Raw genomic sequence first — 15,512 nt, 5'->3', positions numbered from 1 at the left:
AAGGGACAAAAGGCTGGAGGATCAGCCTGAAACATTCATAGTCCACTTGGTGTTCCTGCCAATAAACAAGTGTTCTCTGTGTCCCCTGTCTCTGGAAGAAAAGGAGCCTATAACAGTGTCTGCAAGCTGAAGGGAAGGGAACAGAGAAAGGAAAAGGACACCATAAAGCAGAAGCAGAGAAGGGTAAGAGTTACTTTGGGCTGCAATTTATCCCCAGCCCATTCCAGTTCCCTGAACCCACCTCCAGCAGCATAGAGGACAGGGGTCCCATTTCTTGGCTGTCCCAAGCCCATTACAAAATCAGCCCTTCACTGCAAGAGCAACTTCTGGCTCCTGCAGACACTGCCTGGAGCGATGCCAGAGCAGCATCACCCGCACAAGCCAAGTCTGCAGGGGGGTCTGCTCTCCTACCTGCCTGGTTTGTCGTGATGTTGGCCACCGCGGCTCTCCTGGACTCCAGGCTGAGGTCAGAGACGCCATTGACGGCCTCCACCCAGAAGGAGTAGTTGGTGTGTGCCAGCAGGTTGGTGACGGTCAGCGCTCCCTGCACCAGGCTCATCTGCTGCGGCACGAAGCGGATGCCGCTGCCACAGGCCTCGCACGGCCCCGTGGCCCCCGCGCAGCGCTGGCACCGCACGTTGTACACGATGTCCGCGCGGCCGCCCTTGTCCAGGGGTGGGCCCCACTCCAGGGTCACAGAGGTGCCATTCACACTGGAGATCAGGTTCACGGGAGCAGAGGGGGGCCCTGGAAGAGAAGCGGGGATTCAGGCAGAGCAAGGGCTGCTGGAGTATTGGAAATGGTGGAGCGTGGGACCAATGGATGTTGGAATCCAGGACATTCTTCTGACTGTCCTGGAGGACTCGAGACCCTGGCAGGGGGCTCAGAGACCTTGGCACTCTTTGACCCAGTCAAAGACTCCTGTGCCTTTAATTTTAAGCCCACGGAAAAAACTACCAACTTTGTATGAAGATGTACAAGCCATAAGAGTTTGAATAGAATGATAGTGAATTTAACACAGGGTGGAAAAGTAGAATGGGGGTTTTAAGAATGGGGGTTCAAGAGGCAAGATGGAGAAATCTGGACATGTTCTGTCTTTCTCCTTCTTCTTTGTAGCCTCCATCTTTTGCTGTGAGGGTGGCACTTCTAGAGACAGACTGTCTAACATAGGTGATAGGTACTGGAAAATTATTTTAAATAAAGTAAAAGTAGTTTTTAGTATAAAAAAATAACACTGCCCTGAGGGCGGTCAGTGTGCCACAAACCGACCTGCCAGACAGACCTCAGCGGGTCAGAGAAAGAATGTTATAGATAAGGAAAAATAAACAACCTTGAGAACAAGAGGCAAGGAATCCCATCTTCTTCTTCTTCGGTCTCAGGGCTGGGAAAAAGAGACTTTCTAACACCTTGGGGGTCATCTCAACACCAGAGACCCCGTAAAATGGAGATGTGTCTTGGGCAGCAGGACCTGAGCTCAGAAACACTTCTGCAAGGGACACAGAACTGCCCAGAGCAGCGAATGTGCTGGACATGAGACAGCAAAGACACAGGCAGAGCACAGGGTGAAATGCCTTGGAGGTAAAATGGTCAGGATCAGGATGCCAAATGCTAGACAGCAAGAGCTGGTGTTAGTTCTGGGGGAAGCAGGAACCAATGGTGAGGCAAGAAGATTTGCAGGGAGAGCCACAGTTGATGAGCTGGATATGCTCACCTAAAGGGAAAGGTGAACTCACATTTCCTTGGCAGATTAATAAACTTGGGTGGATATTCCTTAGGGAAATGCAAGTCAGGTCCTGCTTATCCCTCCTTCACCCTGGCCTCAGCTAGCAATGCCATACCTGTCTGCCCTCCTGGACCAACTGCAGAAAGGCGGACTCCCCCTGGGATGTCCTTGTCCCTTTTTAATAGCACTGGGCTCCTCAAAGCAGCCTATTGCAAAGCTGAGCTGAGACCATAAGAGAAACCCTGGTGTCGCTGTCCACCCACGGAGGAGGAGAGCACAGCAACACTTGCACTGACCCCATGGCTTCCCAGGGGTGCCTGACTTCTGGGAAAGGAAAGCTGGAGTGGGGGGGGTCAATCACTTCTACCAGGTAACAAGTGACAGGACAAGAGGAAATGGCCTCAGGCTGTGCTACAAGAGGGTTAGATTGGGTATTAGAGAAAATTGCCTCAAAGAAAGGACAGTCAGGCATTGGAACAAGCTGTCCAGGGAAATGGTGGAGTTACCATCCCTGAAAGTGTTCAAAAAAACGTGTGGATGTGGCACTTGGGAGCACAGTTTAGGGGTGAGCATGGTGCTGGGCTGATGCCTGGACCTGACAAACACAGAGGCTTTTCCAACCCTAATGATTCTGTGACCCTCTGACCCTGGTCAGTGGCGTTTGGAGAGCAACAGGATGGGGTTGACACAGAGGCAGTGAGGGAGTGCAGCTAAGGAGGGCTCAGCTCACATGCCAGACAGATACTCAGGGTTGTAGAGCTGGTGGAGCACCTTGGACAGCTGGTACAGGGCCGGGGGAGAGTGCTGGGCTCAGGCAGGAGCAGCAGCCGGGTCCGAGGATGAGACACACGTGCCCCAGTGCAGCACAGTGGGGCACAGGACAGCCAGGGGTGTTCATGAGGTACTCAGGGGATACTCAGGAGGTACTTGGGGGATACTCAGGGGGTACTCACGTGTGCAGGCAGCTGAGGGGGGGTCCTGCATGGCGCGGTAGAAGCTGCTGTCACAGTGGCACACACGAGCTGCCCGGCTCTCCGAGTGGCTGTGAAGGGGACATTTGGCACACAGCTGGTCCCCAGGGGCTGATTTGTAAAATCCCAGCTGGCAGGCTGCAGGGAGAAGGGCACAGGTCAGAGGGATGTGCCTGGATGAGGATCATGCCACAGCTCAGTAGATCCCACCAGCACAAAGCTCAGGTCTGTTCTCATGTAGTGCACAGCAAACCAGTCTTTCTCTCCTGCACCTGGGCGAGTCCCCTCCAGCTGCTCATCTGGAAACTGAGCTCCGTTCCCCCAGCTGCACTTACTGCCATCCTGTCGTGGTTTGAAAGGAAACGAGTTTTTTTGGGATGGTATGTTCAGACCAATGGGTTTTCAGATTTTAATATTGGCACCTGGTTTGTCCACTGAGGGCATGGATACACCTCTGAGAACACAGGGGGTTAAAAGCTGTGAACTCCCAGGAGAAACTCTCTTTGGGTTCCGGTCTTGGAAGAGAACAGACCTTCCCCTGCCCGGCTCCGAGCTGCACGGGGCGGAGAGGGGAGCCATGCGGCCGGAGGGAGGTAGGCCAGGCCTGGGCCGAAGGGTGGAGAAAGCACTGCGAGGTTTCGGGCAGCCATCCCCCATTTCCCCCCCCACCCCGGGGAGAGACAGAGCAGCCTGTGCCTGTGACAGCGCAGCTGGCGTGAAGGAGAAGGGGCGGGTGCCCGGCAGGGCAGCCAGCCGTGGGAGTTCATGAACCAAACTGGCAGAGCCTGGGACTTTTAACCCTTCTTGGGATGATGGAAACCTTGCAAATGCTGATTCCTCCTGAAGTTGATGAGATAGAGTGGGATAGCAGGAAATGGGCAAGTGAAAGACATTGAGAGAAGTTGAGAAGAATCCTAGGTGGGAGGAGATGATGGAGTGGCCTTTGGCTGGACTTTGCTTGTATAGCCATGACAGAACCCTTGAGTTCCTGTGACACAGAGACTGCATTCTAGGGGAGGCGATGGCTCAGAGCCAGGAGAGTGCAGTGATGTGGAGGAGTGTGAACAGAGACACGGGTGAGGAGGGTGGTGGTGGTGCCCTCTGTCTTTGAAGAAGAAGAGGAAGATGATCTCTGTTCAAGAGACCCCTTGGCCCCAGGGGGTGAAATTTGGGGGGGACAGGTGTCCCAAAAGGAGAGGGACTGTGCTCTTTTTGGAACTGGACAAAGTATCCTTAAAGGGAAAAACCCTAGAAGCAGCTCTGGTCCATGTGCAGTGGTGAGAACACTGGACATGGAAGGAAGAGGTCACGATGGCAAAATGTTCTCCGGGCGGTGCCACACGTGACACAGAAACACGAGAAGTTTTGACTGTTTCCTGGGGAAGTCTGTGGTGCAAGAGGGACTCCTCTCTTCTCGAGGAATTGAGAATTGATTATCTGAAGGGTGGTGATGGACTGAGAGTTGGGTGATCTAAGGGGTGGTAATGGAATTGGAAATTTGGTGGAGGGAGGAGGAGGAAATTTGGAAGGTTTTCATCCTGTGTTCTGTGTGTTTCTTTTGTAGTTTTAGGTTAATAAAGTTTTTTCTTTCATTCTTAAGTTGGAGCCTGCTCTGCTCTGTCTCTGATCACATCTCACAGTAGATACCAGGGGGGCACTGGCATTGCACCAGGCTCAAACCATGACACATCCTGACACCCATTCCCCACTGCTTCACAAGCAAACTTGGGTGCCTCTGCTGTTTAGGAGCTGCCTGCAAAGCTACAGGTATTCTTGCCCCTGTATCTGCTGTCCAGCCACTGTCTGCTCTCAGGACAGAGAGCACTGCAAGGATCAAACCATGGAAGCACTAGAAATCTATTGACAACTACTCCAAAATACCATTTTTATGGGGCAAATTTACAACACAGTCCTGACTTCACGGTGGTTGCCATGAACACTGGCTATGCCCAGGTTCCCAAAAGCATCTATGTGGGAAGTCTCCGAAGTTAAATCTCCACATCTGGGACATGGTACATGTCCCTTTGCAAGACTCTGAGGTGCTGCCACACAGAACAACAAGTTTTCTTGCACAAAATGATAGGGAAAGAGCCTCTCTTGTTGCATAGTACAGCAAAAAGGCACTGCATGCCTGCTGCCCTCTCTCTGGAGGCAGAGGGACATTCAGGCCAAATGAGACAGCCTTGGCAAAAAGTTTTTTTCTGACAATACAACCTGCCTGCAGTTCCTCTGCCTCCTCCTGATGCAGGAGCTCATCCCACGCCCATTGCTCTGGTTCATCCTACCCCTTCTCCCAGCAGCTCCTGAGGTAGATCATTTGTCACACAAACAAACAGCTTGTCTCTCGTTAAAAAATCGATTTCTTCAAGAGTGACATGTGGCATGTCAGGTATCTGTCTGGGGGTGGAAGGATCTGCCCTCTCCTGCAGACTTAGATTCCAAATAAGGGAAATCAGGCTCTCTCTGGGTCCCTGTGCTCATGAGGTACTTTTAGGACCAGTTCTAGTGATTCAAGGATTATTCCTGACTCTATCTCATCTCTGTTTTTTTCCTACTGAGGTAGTAATACTTTCATTTTCTCCTCTTTACCTCCAGTGGCCAGGTTTGCATACAGCCTCAATCTTTGCTGTCAGGCATGTAAAAGGGGTTTTTTTTTGTGATCTAGCATCCTCAGTGGACTGTGTCTCTCCATGCTGTTTGTTCTGTTTCAAGGTGCTGATTTGTTTTCTTATTAATAACAATCCTTTCCTTGCCACAGATCTCCCTGGACTGATGCTACCAGCACATTCCACCACTCACACACTGTACAGTGACTCAAAGGCCTTTTTATAATTGAGCTACTCTAGCAATGGCAGCTGAGGGCCGTGCTCCAGTCATGTGTCCCTGGTGTGGGGAGCACTTGCTGGTCCCTCTCTGGGCTCTGTCATCAGTTTCTGTGGCACTTTTACACCAAATGCTCTGTTAGCAGCAGGGGAGTGATACCACTGAAAGGACAGACACATGCTGCATGTGCCAGAGGTGGTGGCACAGGCTGGTGTCACATCTTGGTACAGAAAAGGCCAGCAGTTCCAGACTTTGTTCCTAAATTTCTGCTTCTCCACTCCCCAAAAAGCATCAGGGCATGGAGCAGAAATGCCCAAATTTGAGGATGCAAGGGAAGGCAGATGTGAAATTGCAGCAGCTTGGGGCTGTTTTTTTTTTCTCCAGCTCTTCTGGCACCTTTCACCTCCTCAAGGGCATCAGGAGAGGAGAAAAAGTGGAGGATGCAGATTTTCAGGGGATTTCATGTCCTCCCTAGGACAGCCTGAGACACTTGGCAGGGTCTGATGCTGACTGGTCCTGAGGATACCCAGAGATTCAGGGACTCTGCCCTTGCCAAGTGCCCCCTGATGCAGCACCCTCCAGTCTGCATCACATGAGCACAGATACACCCTGTTCTCATGTGGGGACAAATCTGGGAGGCAGCCAGCTGGTGGAAAATACCCCAACCAAACTCCCAAAATAAATCATAAGAAAGAAAATTTCCCAGTTTTCCTGTGTGGGAAAGGATGAAGACACTGCATGAGCATGGATGGGAGCTGAGCAATGGGACAGCCCCAGTTGGTGCTGGGCAGGTGCAGGACAGGAACTGCTGCCTTTAACTTGTGTGAATGTCCCTTGGACCTGCAAACCATCGTCCCTACCCATGCAGCAACCAGCAACTTGTGACTCCAGAGGCACTGGAGTGGTTCCCTCCACCACTATTTAATTAAGGGCAGAGAAATCAGTGCTGCCTCAGGTACGAAAAGACAGGCAGCAGGAAGGATGGGAGCACAAAGCACAGCAGATTTGCATTGAACAATTGTAATCACTTAGCATTTAATGCTGTAAAAAACCCATTAATTACCTGTAGCAATGAGTCACAATTATTTTAGATGCACTCAAGGGGAAAATTATACTAAATGACAAATTACAGGTGAATTTGTGCACCAGGGCAGAGCCATCAGGAGCCAGCTCCCTGCACATGGATGGCATGAGCAGGCAGGGAGGGCACCTGGTGCTGGGACAGGCACTGCTCAGAGGCTCATGCACCTCTGAGTGCCTCAGTGCCCACTTTTGAGGGAAGCAGGACACAATGTGCAAAGCCCTCACGGGAGAGGGCACTACCTCCAACCTGCACATAGTATGAGACACCTTCAGTACAGGATGCCAGGCATGTGCTCTCTCATGCCATGCCAGTGACATGTGGAAGGCCAGGACCTCCCAGAATAGCTCTGGGAAGAGCAAACAGCAGAGAAGTGACCAGTAGGAAAAATTCAATCAAATGCACCAGGTCTAAAACACACTGGGTTCCACAGCCGTGGTTGTGGCACACACAGAAGTCTCCCAGGTCTGCAGCCATCCAGCAGAGAGGTGCAGAGTGGTTGTTCTGCTGTCTTCACAGCAGTCAACTATAGCCACCTGCCAGAAGTGCCCTCCCTGGAGCCCTAGGGAAGGTGAGGGTTTCTTTTATTCCTATTATTTTAGGTAATTGACACCCTTGCTCTGAATCTGAGGATCTCAGGTCCTGCCTCTTTGTGAGCCACCAGAAGTGCTGCCATGTCCCCAGTGCCAGCCCCAGCTGCCTGTCCCTGCAGTTTGATCTCACATGCACAGTGGGGTTTTGCAGTGCACGTGGGACAGGAGCAGTTCTTCACCTGCCACTCAGCCCAAGACTTGTACACCTGCATTCCTCCTGCAACCCAGACACTTGGGTAATCCTAGTGTCACCAGCAGAGCCTACAAAACCCAGTGCCGAACCTGTGCTTGGCAGAGCACATCTCTAGCCCTCTATTGCACAAGTGAGTCCCCCGTGATCACTCCAGACCTGTCTGGGTTTATCCCATGGGGCTTGCACTGATTCCCCCACCCTGCACTGCACACCTTGCCTGTTTTCCCAGCCCACCAGCCCCACTGTCACGTGTCACCTGCCCAAGGGACCCTGCAGCAGCAGGGAACAGTGATCGTGGAGGGCCCTGCCAGCCCTCTGGAGTTCGGTCCATTTGTTTCACTCCCCCTCCATCCTCTGGGAACCGGACAACATCTGCTAATAAGCTGGGAGAGCTCAAGAGATGATGGATGGACCTGTCAAGGATACACTAGCAGGGAATGAGCTGCTCCTCTCCCTCTCAAGTGGCTGCCTGGAAGCAGTGCTCTGCAGGTGGCCCTGGTGGGACCACCAAGGGCTGCTCCAGCAGGGCTGCAAATGTGAACACTGCCCCCATGTCAGTCTCTCTTGGCTCTGTCCTCTGCCCAGGAGGTCTGCGCAGGGTGAGGGAACGGCTGAGGGTGACATGGGGCATCTCTGTGACTCTGGTGCCACCCTTCCTGACCCTTCAACAGATTTGGGTGTCTGCAAGCAGCAGAAGAGCAGCCATGTATCTTCCTTTGGCCATGCTGGGAAGAGATAGAGATGGAAATAAAGGTGTCGCAGCCACTGTGACAGCCAGAGACAGGCACCAGTCCCAGAGCCCCCCAGGATGCACAAGCCAGCACAGAAAATCCCAGCCTCCTTTCCATCCAGTTTCAGCATGATGCCTCAAATCTCAGCTCCCATATGACACAGACACTGAAACAGAAGCCAGTTATTCTCAGCCATGTCTTAAAATGACACATTTGCCTCATTGCCCAAAATCTTCTGTTTTAGCAGGGCTGTGCTCCCCTTTCCCTGCAATCCCAGGTCAGCCCAGGCTCTGGGCTGTTTCAGTGGCTTGGAGAGAGTTTGGGGGCCTGGCTGGGCTGGTGTTCTCAGGAATCCCCTGGTTCAGAGGTCATGCCTTGCCCTATGGCCCTGCTGGTGGTCACATACCCTCCTTGTGCTGCTTGTCTCTACACTGCCTCAGCCCTGGTCACCTCTGGCCCCTGAGCATCACACTAGCCTGTCCACAGCCCCACTCCCACCTTGCAGCCCCTTTGCACAGTTCACAGATCTTTCCACCCCCAATACAACCCAGCACACCACTACACACCCCTGAACTTGTCTCCTATTGCCCCAGACTCCACCTCATATCACTTCCCCACTTCTTGTCCCTTCTTCCCACAATTAAGCCACTTCACAGCCCATTGTACCCCTGAGTCTTCCAGAGGGGGAAACAGGAGTATTTTTACTATGAAAGCTTTGCAAAGCCAGCAAGACCCTGTGCTTGGGGCTCCCAGCAAATGGCACACACAGCAAAGGACACTCTGCATCCTTCTTGGTAACACCCAAATTTCACTGCCATCAGAACAAGTTGTATTTAGGAGGGTCCTGGCCTTCCAAGTGGAGTAATTTCACTTGTAGTGCTGGGAGAACTGTAACTGCAGTTGAACAGACTGGCTGCATCCCAAACTGGAAACCTGCATGATGCTGCCATAGAAAAATCAGCAGGTTTTAGAGTCACAGAATCACTTAGAGTCACACCTCTAGCACAGAATTCCAGAATCCCAGGTTTGGTTTGGAAGGGACCTCAAAGATCATCCAGCTCCCCTGCCCTGCCATGGGCAGGGATACCTTTCTCCAGACCAGGTTGCTCACATCCTCATTCAGCCTGATTTTAGTACTATTGGACACACACCTGACTCTCTTCTCTTTCCCACATCTTAAAAAAATGAAAAATAAAAGCAGGAAACATCCAAGTCCCAGTTTGCTATGAGTGCTGCTCTGCTGCCTGGAGCTGTGGGAGTGGGGATGAGGCTGTGCAGACTTATGTAGGTGAGACACCCTGACATGCTCAGAGCAAAGGCTTTTTTTTAAAGCTTATCCAGGGACAGGCTACAGCTTGCTGGAGTAGGATGGAAACAGGCAGCCTAGTGCCAGAATTAGAAAAAAGCTGTTTCCCAAACTCAGTCTTGTCAAAGAGTTTTAGACAGAAATATCCAAAGCTTCTGAAAAAACCCACGGATTTCACCAAACGAAAAGCAAACCCAGAAAACACAGTCTAGAAGAAGGGTTGTCACACCTGAAGGTGACAGTGCTGGAGGTAACTCTGTGTCCATTGCAAGGCATGAAAGAGGAAAGGACACACAGAACATCAAGAGCTTCATCCCATCCCTGGCAGGAGCTGGAGTGCAGTCTGGAGGGGCATGTGAGCCCTCTCAGCACATCTATATGGCTGTGGATGTGTAGAGAGGCTGAGCTATAAAATGAGGGTGCCCAGACATTCCAGGGCCAGCACAGTCCTCGCCTCCCACTGCTGAGCTCCACCAGCCTTTGGATCTTTCTCCTTCCTGCAGAAGGGGCAGCAGCAGCAGCTTGTTTTCAGAAGGGGAAGAAGCCCTCACACAAACAGTGACATAAGTGGCATCGGGAGCTCCTGCCAAGGGCAGAACAAGTTTCTGGCAGGGCCCTGCTGCTCTGTGGGATGAAGAGAATCTTCTCCATGCAAGGCAATCTCACCAAGCCTCTGAATGTGCTGGTGGGGAATTCAAGATCCCCGCCCCATGTTACACTATCCCCAGTGTAAGGACTGGTGCAAAATTCCAGGTCTTTCTCGTGTTCTGTGTCCTAACTCCCCAGCAGCAGTTTCCCAGGCACCTGCACACTGGAAATCCAGAGGGAAAACCTGCGTTCACCACCCAAAGGCAGCCAAGTTTTATGGAAGAGTTCGAAATAAAAATCTCCTGAAAAAAATACACATTCCCAAACTGGTGAATGTCCTCATCCATCATAGCCCAGCTGCTCTTCACCACTTCTCAGAGGGACACAGAGACCTGCTAAGCGCAAATAAAATTTGATTAATCCCCATCACTACCCTGAACTCCAGCTCACTATCATTCTCACCCTTCATTTCTGTCAGCACCGAAACACAGAAAACTCAGAGGAAAAGTGGCACACAGAAAATTCAGAGGAAAAGTGGCACACAAAATATTCAGCCAAGGACAAACCCTATATTGTTGTGTTGGTGAGATACAGTGGTGCTCTGCAGGCAGCTCCATCCTTTCTGTTTGTTCCTTAGCAGAGAAATAACTAGATGGGTGTTGGGGTTCTGCTTTGTTTTGTTTTCCAAGCAAATGCAATTAGCCACTGCATTTTAGAGGTGGGAATGATGCTGGAGATCCTGGGATCACTCTGTCCTGCCTTCTCCAGTGATCTCCCTGGGCTGAATTAGCTACAGACACACACAGCCCAGCATCCCTGGGGTCCAAGCCTAGAAGTCAGGTCTGTGACAGTGAGCTGGGGGTCATGGTATGAGTCAAGTGTAAATCCAAGGATCCCACCCCAAGGCTGGATAAGCCTCTAGAGGAAGAAGTCTTTCCTAATGAAAAAAGAAAAAGAGCAGGTTTAGACGGCATATTGGGAGAAATTCTTCCCTGTGAGGGTGCTGAGGTCCTGGCACAGGGTGCCCAGGGAAGCTGTGGCTGCCCCATCCCTGGAAGTGTTCCAGGCCAGGCTGGATGGGGCTTGGAGCTGCCTGGGATACTGGAAGGTGTCCCTGCCCATGGCAGGGGCTTGGAAGAATATGAGCTTTAAGGTCCCTTCCAGCCCAAACCTTTCTTTGATTCTGTGCTCCTGGATAGTCACAGCTTATGTGTCTTGGAAGACAAACTGGCTTTTTTCTTTCTTTTTTTTCTTTTTTTTCTTTTTTTTTTTTGGGGGTGGGGGGCGGAGGATACAGAGCTTTGGGATGAGCAGCTGATGGCCTTGCAAACCACAATTAAAATCTTGTGAGTCACCAACTTTTTTTGATTCTGTTGTCTGGCATCACAGAGAGAACTTTTGCATAACTCCCACAGCACCACTTTGGAACTGTTTCTGCCCCTGGCCTTGAAAGATTTCTCTTACTACACTCATGGCAGAACCCCTCTGTGTGGGACACCTGGGGCATTGGTGCCACCAGCTCTGGGTACCAGGTACAGCTTGATACCCAGACAGCAGGCAGAGGATGCTGCAGGCAGGTAAGGCTGTGGCTTGGGCCTGCCATGTGTGTGCAGGGACTTGCATAGAAATTCCTCTTGAAATCCACACCAAGAAAACTGAAACATCTTCCAAGTTGTTTGCTTGGAGCTGCCATAACAGGGTATTCTCATAGAATCATGGACTCACCAAATGGTTTGGATTAGAACAGACCTCAAAGCCCATCTCATTTCACCTGTGGCTGGGACACCTTCCAGTAGACCAGGCTGCTCCAATCCCTATCCAGTGCCTTCTCCTGGCATGTTTCTCCTCAGGTGTTTCCAGGGCTTTCCCTGACCCTGTTCCTGGCTTTGCCCCCAGCACAGTACATGGGGTGCAGCTGGATAGGGTTTCCCATCCTTTCACACAACTCTGCTCCCCCCTTGCCCCACCAGCTGTGGGACTTCCTTCCTAAATGTCCATGGATAAAAAACTGTATTCACAAGCACATAACTACCAAGCTGGGTATTTTCTTCTCTTAATTAGCAATGCTGTAGTGCTTTAATTGCTTGATTAAAGTTGCCCACAAGGAAGTTTTAAGGTACATTAAATCTGCTGATTGGTTCATCAGCATGAATTCCACCAACTGGAAAAAATTTACTAGCTTCCAGATTGCTAACCAGACTCTCCAGATCCATTTCCACCAGCTGTGTACCACAGGAGGCACGAGAGAGCTCAGCAGTCCTTTGTCTGTTCCCACCTCTCCTTCATTTTGGGGGCTGGAGCGGAAAGGGTCCCAGCAGTGGCAGTGTCCCTCTCTTTGCTTGTCCAGAAGAAAAAGGCTGTTTTCTTGCTGAAGCAGAGCTGGGTAAAATCTAACCCAGGGCCAGATTCTCATTCAGCCATGCACATCAGACCTGTGTTTGGTGGCTGTTTTCACTCAGGCTACAAACACCCATCCTCAGGTACAAATTGGCTGCTGGAGCAGGAATTAGGAATTGCTCAGTTCCTGCTCCCTCATCACCATTTTCCATCTAAAGGGAACAGCCAAACTGAAGGTCCCAAGAATGAAGGGAAAGCAGCCAGAGCAACCAGAACACCCAGAGGATAAGATGCCTGTTTCCAAACTTCAGATAAAATGTCCGAACAGCTCCTGAAAGCCAGGGATATTCAACAAAGAAGATTTTTGGGAGTGGCATTTCTGCCAAAAGCTCATCCACCCACTCTGACAACGGGAAAGAGGGCCTGCCTTCTTTTCCACTCGATTATTAACAAAAACCTTTCCTGGGAGATTCTGTACTCCTGGGGGTCCCCCGTGGCTGGATGCTGGATGGGTTTGTGTCAACTCCCAGAGAGCAGCACCATGATCTATAGCTATGGCACTGCTGCAAACAAACTCCCTCTGTGTGTACAGCCTGTGAGCAGCTGAACAGATTTTAACCCAACTTGAAGTTTTGCTCACTGATAGCTGGTGAGAGATGCAGCCAAGAAATAATTGGGACTTGACTCAAAAGGGGGACCCTGATGCCAGGACCATGGATTTACATGGTCCAAGGACCAAGGTCTATCCACCAAGGACCACCACCAAAACCCAAGGTCCTGGTGTCTCAGGAGCCTGACAGCCCTCCCCAAAGAGGGGCTGACCAAGGCTGGTAGGAGGGATGTGGTTGAAGAGCCACTGCCCCCACCTGCCTGACCCTCCATGTCCATCTCTCCATCCATCCACAAACAGGACAGGCCTCAGCTCTCAGCCTTTGGGGAGGTGGATTATGTGCCCTTCTCTGCCCATAGAAGCACAACCAGGCTCCCCTTTCCCATCCCTCTAATTGCACTGACCTTACTGAAATGGATATCTATTTGTCCTGCACAGCAGTTGCATATCAATAAGGCGAATTATGCTGATTGTCTCCTTATCTGATAAATTGCTGGGACAGATCCCTTTCCCTCCTGCTCTTGCTTATTCTGCTGTTTAGGCAGAGCAGCTGCCATTTGCTGTGTGCAAGAAATGTTAATGTGTTGTGTGTGGACTGTTGCATTTCAAGGAGGAAAGAGCAGTCCTGGCTGTGGGTTAGGAGGTGAGGAAAGAAAAGTCCTTCAGAATCTTGAAAACAGAGGGAAAAAGAAGTGGGCTGTGCTGTGCCAGGAGGAGTTTTATCCTTGGGGTGGCTGAGGCACAAGATGCTGTGGGACTAAATGCTGGGAATGTTAGGAGCTGGCAGACCCCAGGATGTCATCAACAGATGTAGGAATTCCAGCTCAAATCCCATTTCTGTCCAGTAAGGTACTGTAGCACATGTGCCCAATCCCAGCTGGAGAAGGGGGTTCTCTGGAGAGGAATCTGGTAGAGGCATTAGGCACAGATATGGGGACAAATGTCTGGTGTGTGGGGGCTGTGACACATTCAATGCCAAGCCAGCTGGCATCCTCAGATGATCCTGATCCCAGCGCCCCTGGGCTGAGGTCTGGCCCCCTCAATCCCATGGAAACCATCCCTCACATCCTTATGGCAATCAGCAGGACATCAAAGCAAGGCAAAATGTGGATCCTGCTGGGATGGGTGCAGGAGTCAGAGACCCCAGCCACCATCCCCCTGCCCCAAAAAAGGGCAGTGAAGGATCCAACATGATAAATGACAGCAAAGCCCCATCCCTGCAAGGCCAGGCTGGACAGGGCTTGGAGCAACCTGGTCAAGTGGAAGATGTCCCTGCCCATGGCAGATGGTGGAAATGGAATGAGCTTTAAGATCCCTTTCAACCCAAACCAGTTTGGGATTTCTACAACTCTGTAATGGGGATGAGAGGCAGAGAAGTTCCTGATGTTCCTAGGAACATCTTTCACCATGTCTCACCTCACCCCTTCCTTCCCAGGTCTGTGTCACTGCCTTACTTTTCCTCTGAAGGGTTGGGAACAGCCCTGGCTATGGTCTGGTTTCTTGAGCTGTCTTCCATCACTCTGGCAGGCCCTTAGGAAAATGAATGTTAGAGGAGGGGAAGAAACCTCCACTGTTCAAATATCTTTAGCTTTGACAAATAAGGCGTCCGGCTGTGAAAGGCAGAAGGAAATTAATTTGGAATCATATTTTAAACACTGCCGTAGAGGCAAAGTATCTTCTCTAATTTCTCCCGCTCCACACCTCCTCTCCCCAAGCAAAAAATGAATTTCCCTGATATTTATAGAAAGATTATTAGGACTACAAGGAGTGATTTATACCATCTCATCCCTGTGACCGAGAATGAAAAATTGCTGGGGCGACAGCCACTGGAATCCTGCTTTTGTCTGCCTGACAATTAAAACGGCTAATTTCCAACTCCAACAGATCTGCTGGGCTTATAAATCATCCCCAAAAGGCACTTTTCAGCCTGAAAAATGAACTCTGCCCCAATCAGACATAAGATCAGAGATTTGCATCTGTTTGCCTTCATGTATAAATATATGTCCTGCTGCCCCACCAAAGGAGATGCAGGACAGGAGGTGCTGCCCTGGTTCACTCCACGTCAGGTCTGGAGCCAGAAAAATGTTACACGGAAGGCAGGAGGGTGAGAAAACACTGATGTCAGAGAAAGTCCAGTGACATTTTTTTCCTGTTTCTGATGCCACAAGGCTTGGAGAGTTTTACCGGAGAGCATTGCTGGGTCTGAGTGTGTCTGCAGAGCCACCTGGGGACACATGCTGGACCACGCTTCCTCCTGTGCCATGCCTGTGGCAGGAGCAATTCCACCAGAAACAAGCAGGAGGGCAGAGAAGGGGCTCTGCCACAGCTTTGCTGCCAGGAGAGAGCAAACCTATCCAAGGAATCACATGAAAATGAGGCAGGCAGAGCCCAGCACCAATGCCACAGCCTTGCTCTCAGCCTCCTGCCTTTGGGAAGGGGATGTACTGGGACAGAGTGTGCAGTACAGGACTGCTGGAGGAGAACAGTAGGAAGGGCTGTTTTGTCTGTCTGAGCTGACTTGCACCTCCTTGTAGTGGTGGGAGCCACTGTGCCAGC

The 15,512-nt window shown here is 51.0% G+C and overlaps 1 protein-coding gene across 1 annotated transcript in view; it reads right to left on the bottom strand.

Annotated features, from left to right (window-relative positions):
• Positions 1 to 15,512, bottom strand: part of EPHA8 (EPH receptor A8) — a 54,099-nt gene that overhangs the window by 13,529 nt on the left and 25,058 nt on the right. Inside the window, exons 4-5 of the mRNA XM_030231853.2 lie at positions 2,677 to 2,832; positions 412 to 747 (exon numbers count right to left, since the gene is read on the bottom strand). Of these exons, the coding sequence (XP_030087713.1) occupies positions 412 to 747; positions 2,677 to 2,832 (492 nt within the window). The remainder of the gene's footprint in view (positions 1 to 411; positions 748 to 2,676; positions 2,833 to 15,512) is intronic.

Source organism: Serinus canaria, chromosome 21 (genome assembly GCF_022539315.1).
Source record: "Serinus canaria isolate serCan28SL12 chromosome 21, serCan2020, whole genome shotgun sequence".
In the NCBI taxonomy this organism is placed as follows: Eukaryota; Metazoa; Chordata; class Aves; order Passeriformes; family Fringillidae; genus Serinus; species Serinus canaria.
This window is presented reverse-complemented; position numbering and strand designations above follow the sequence as displayed.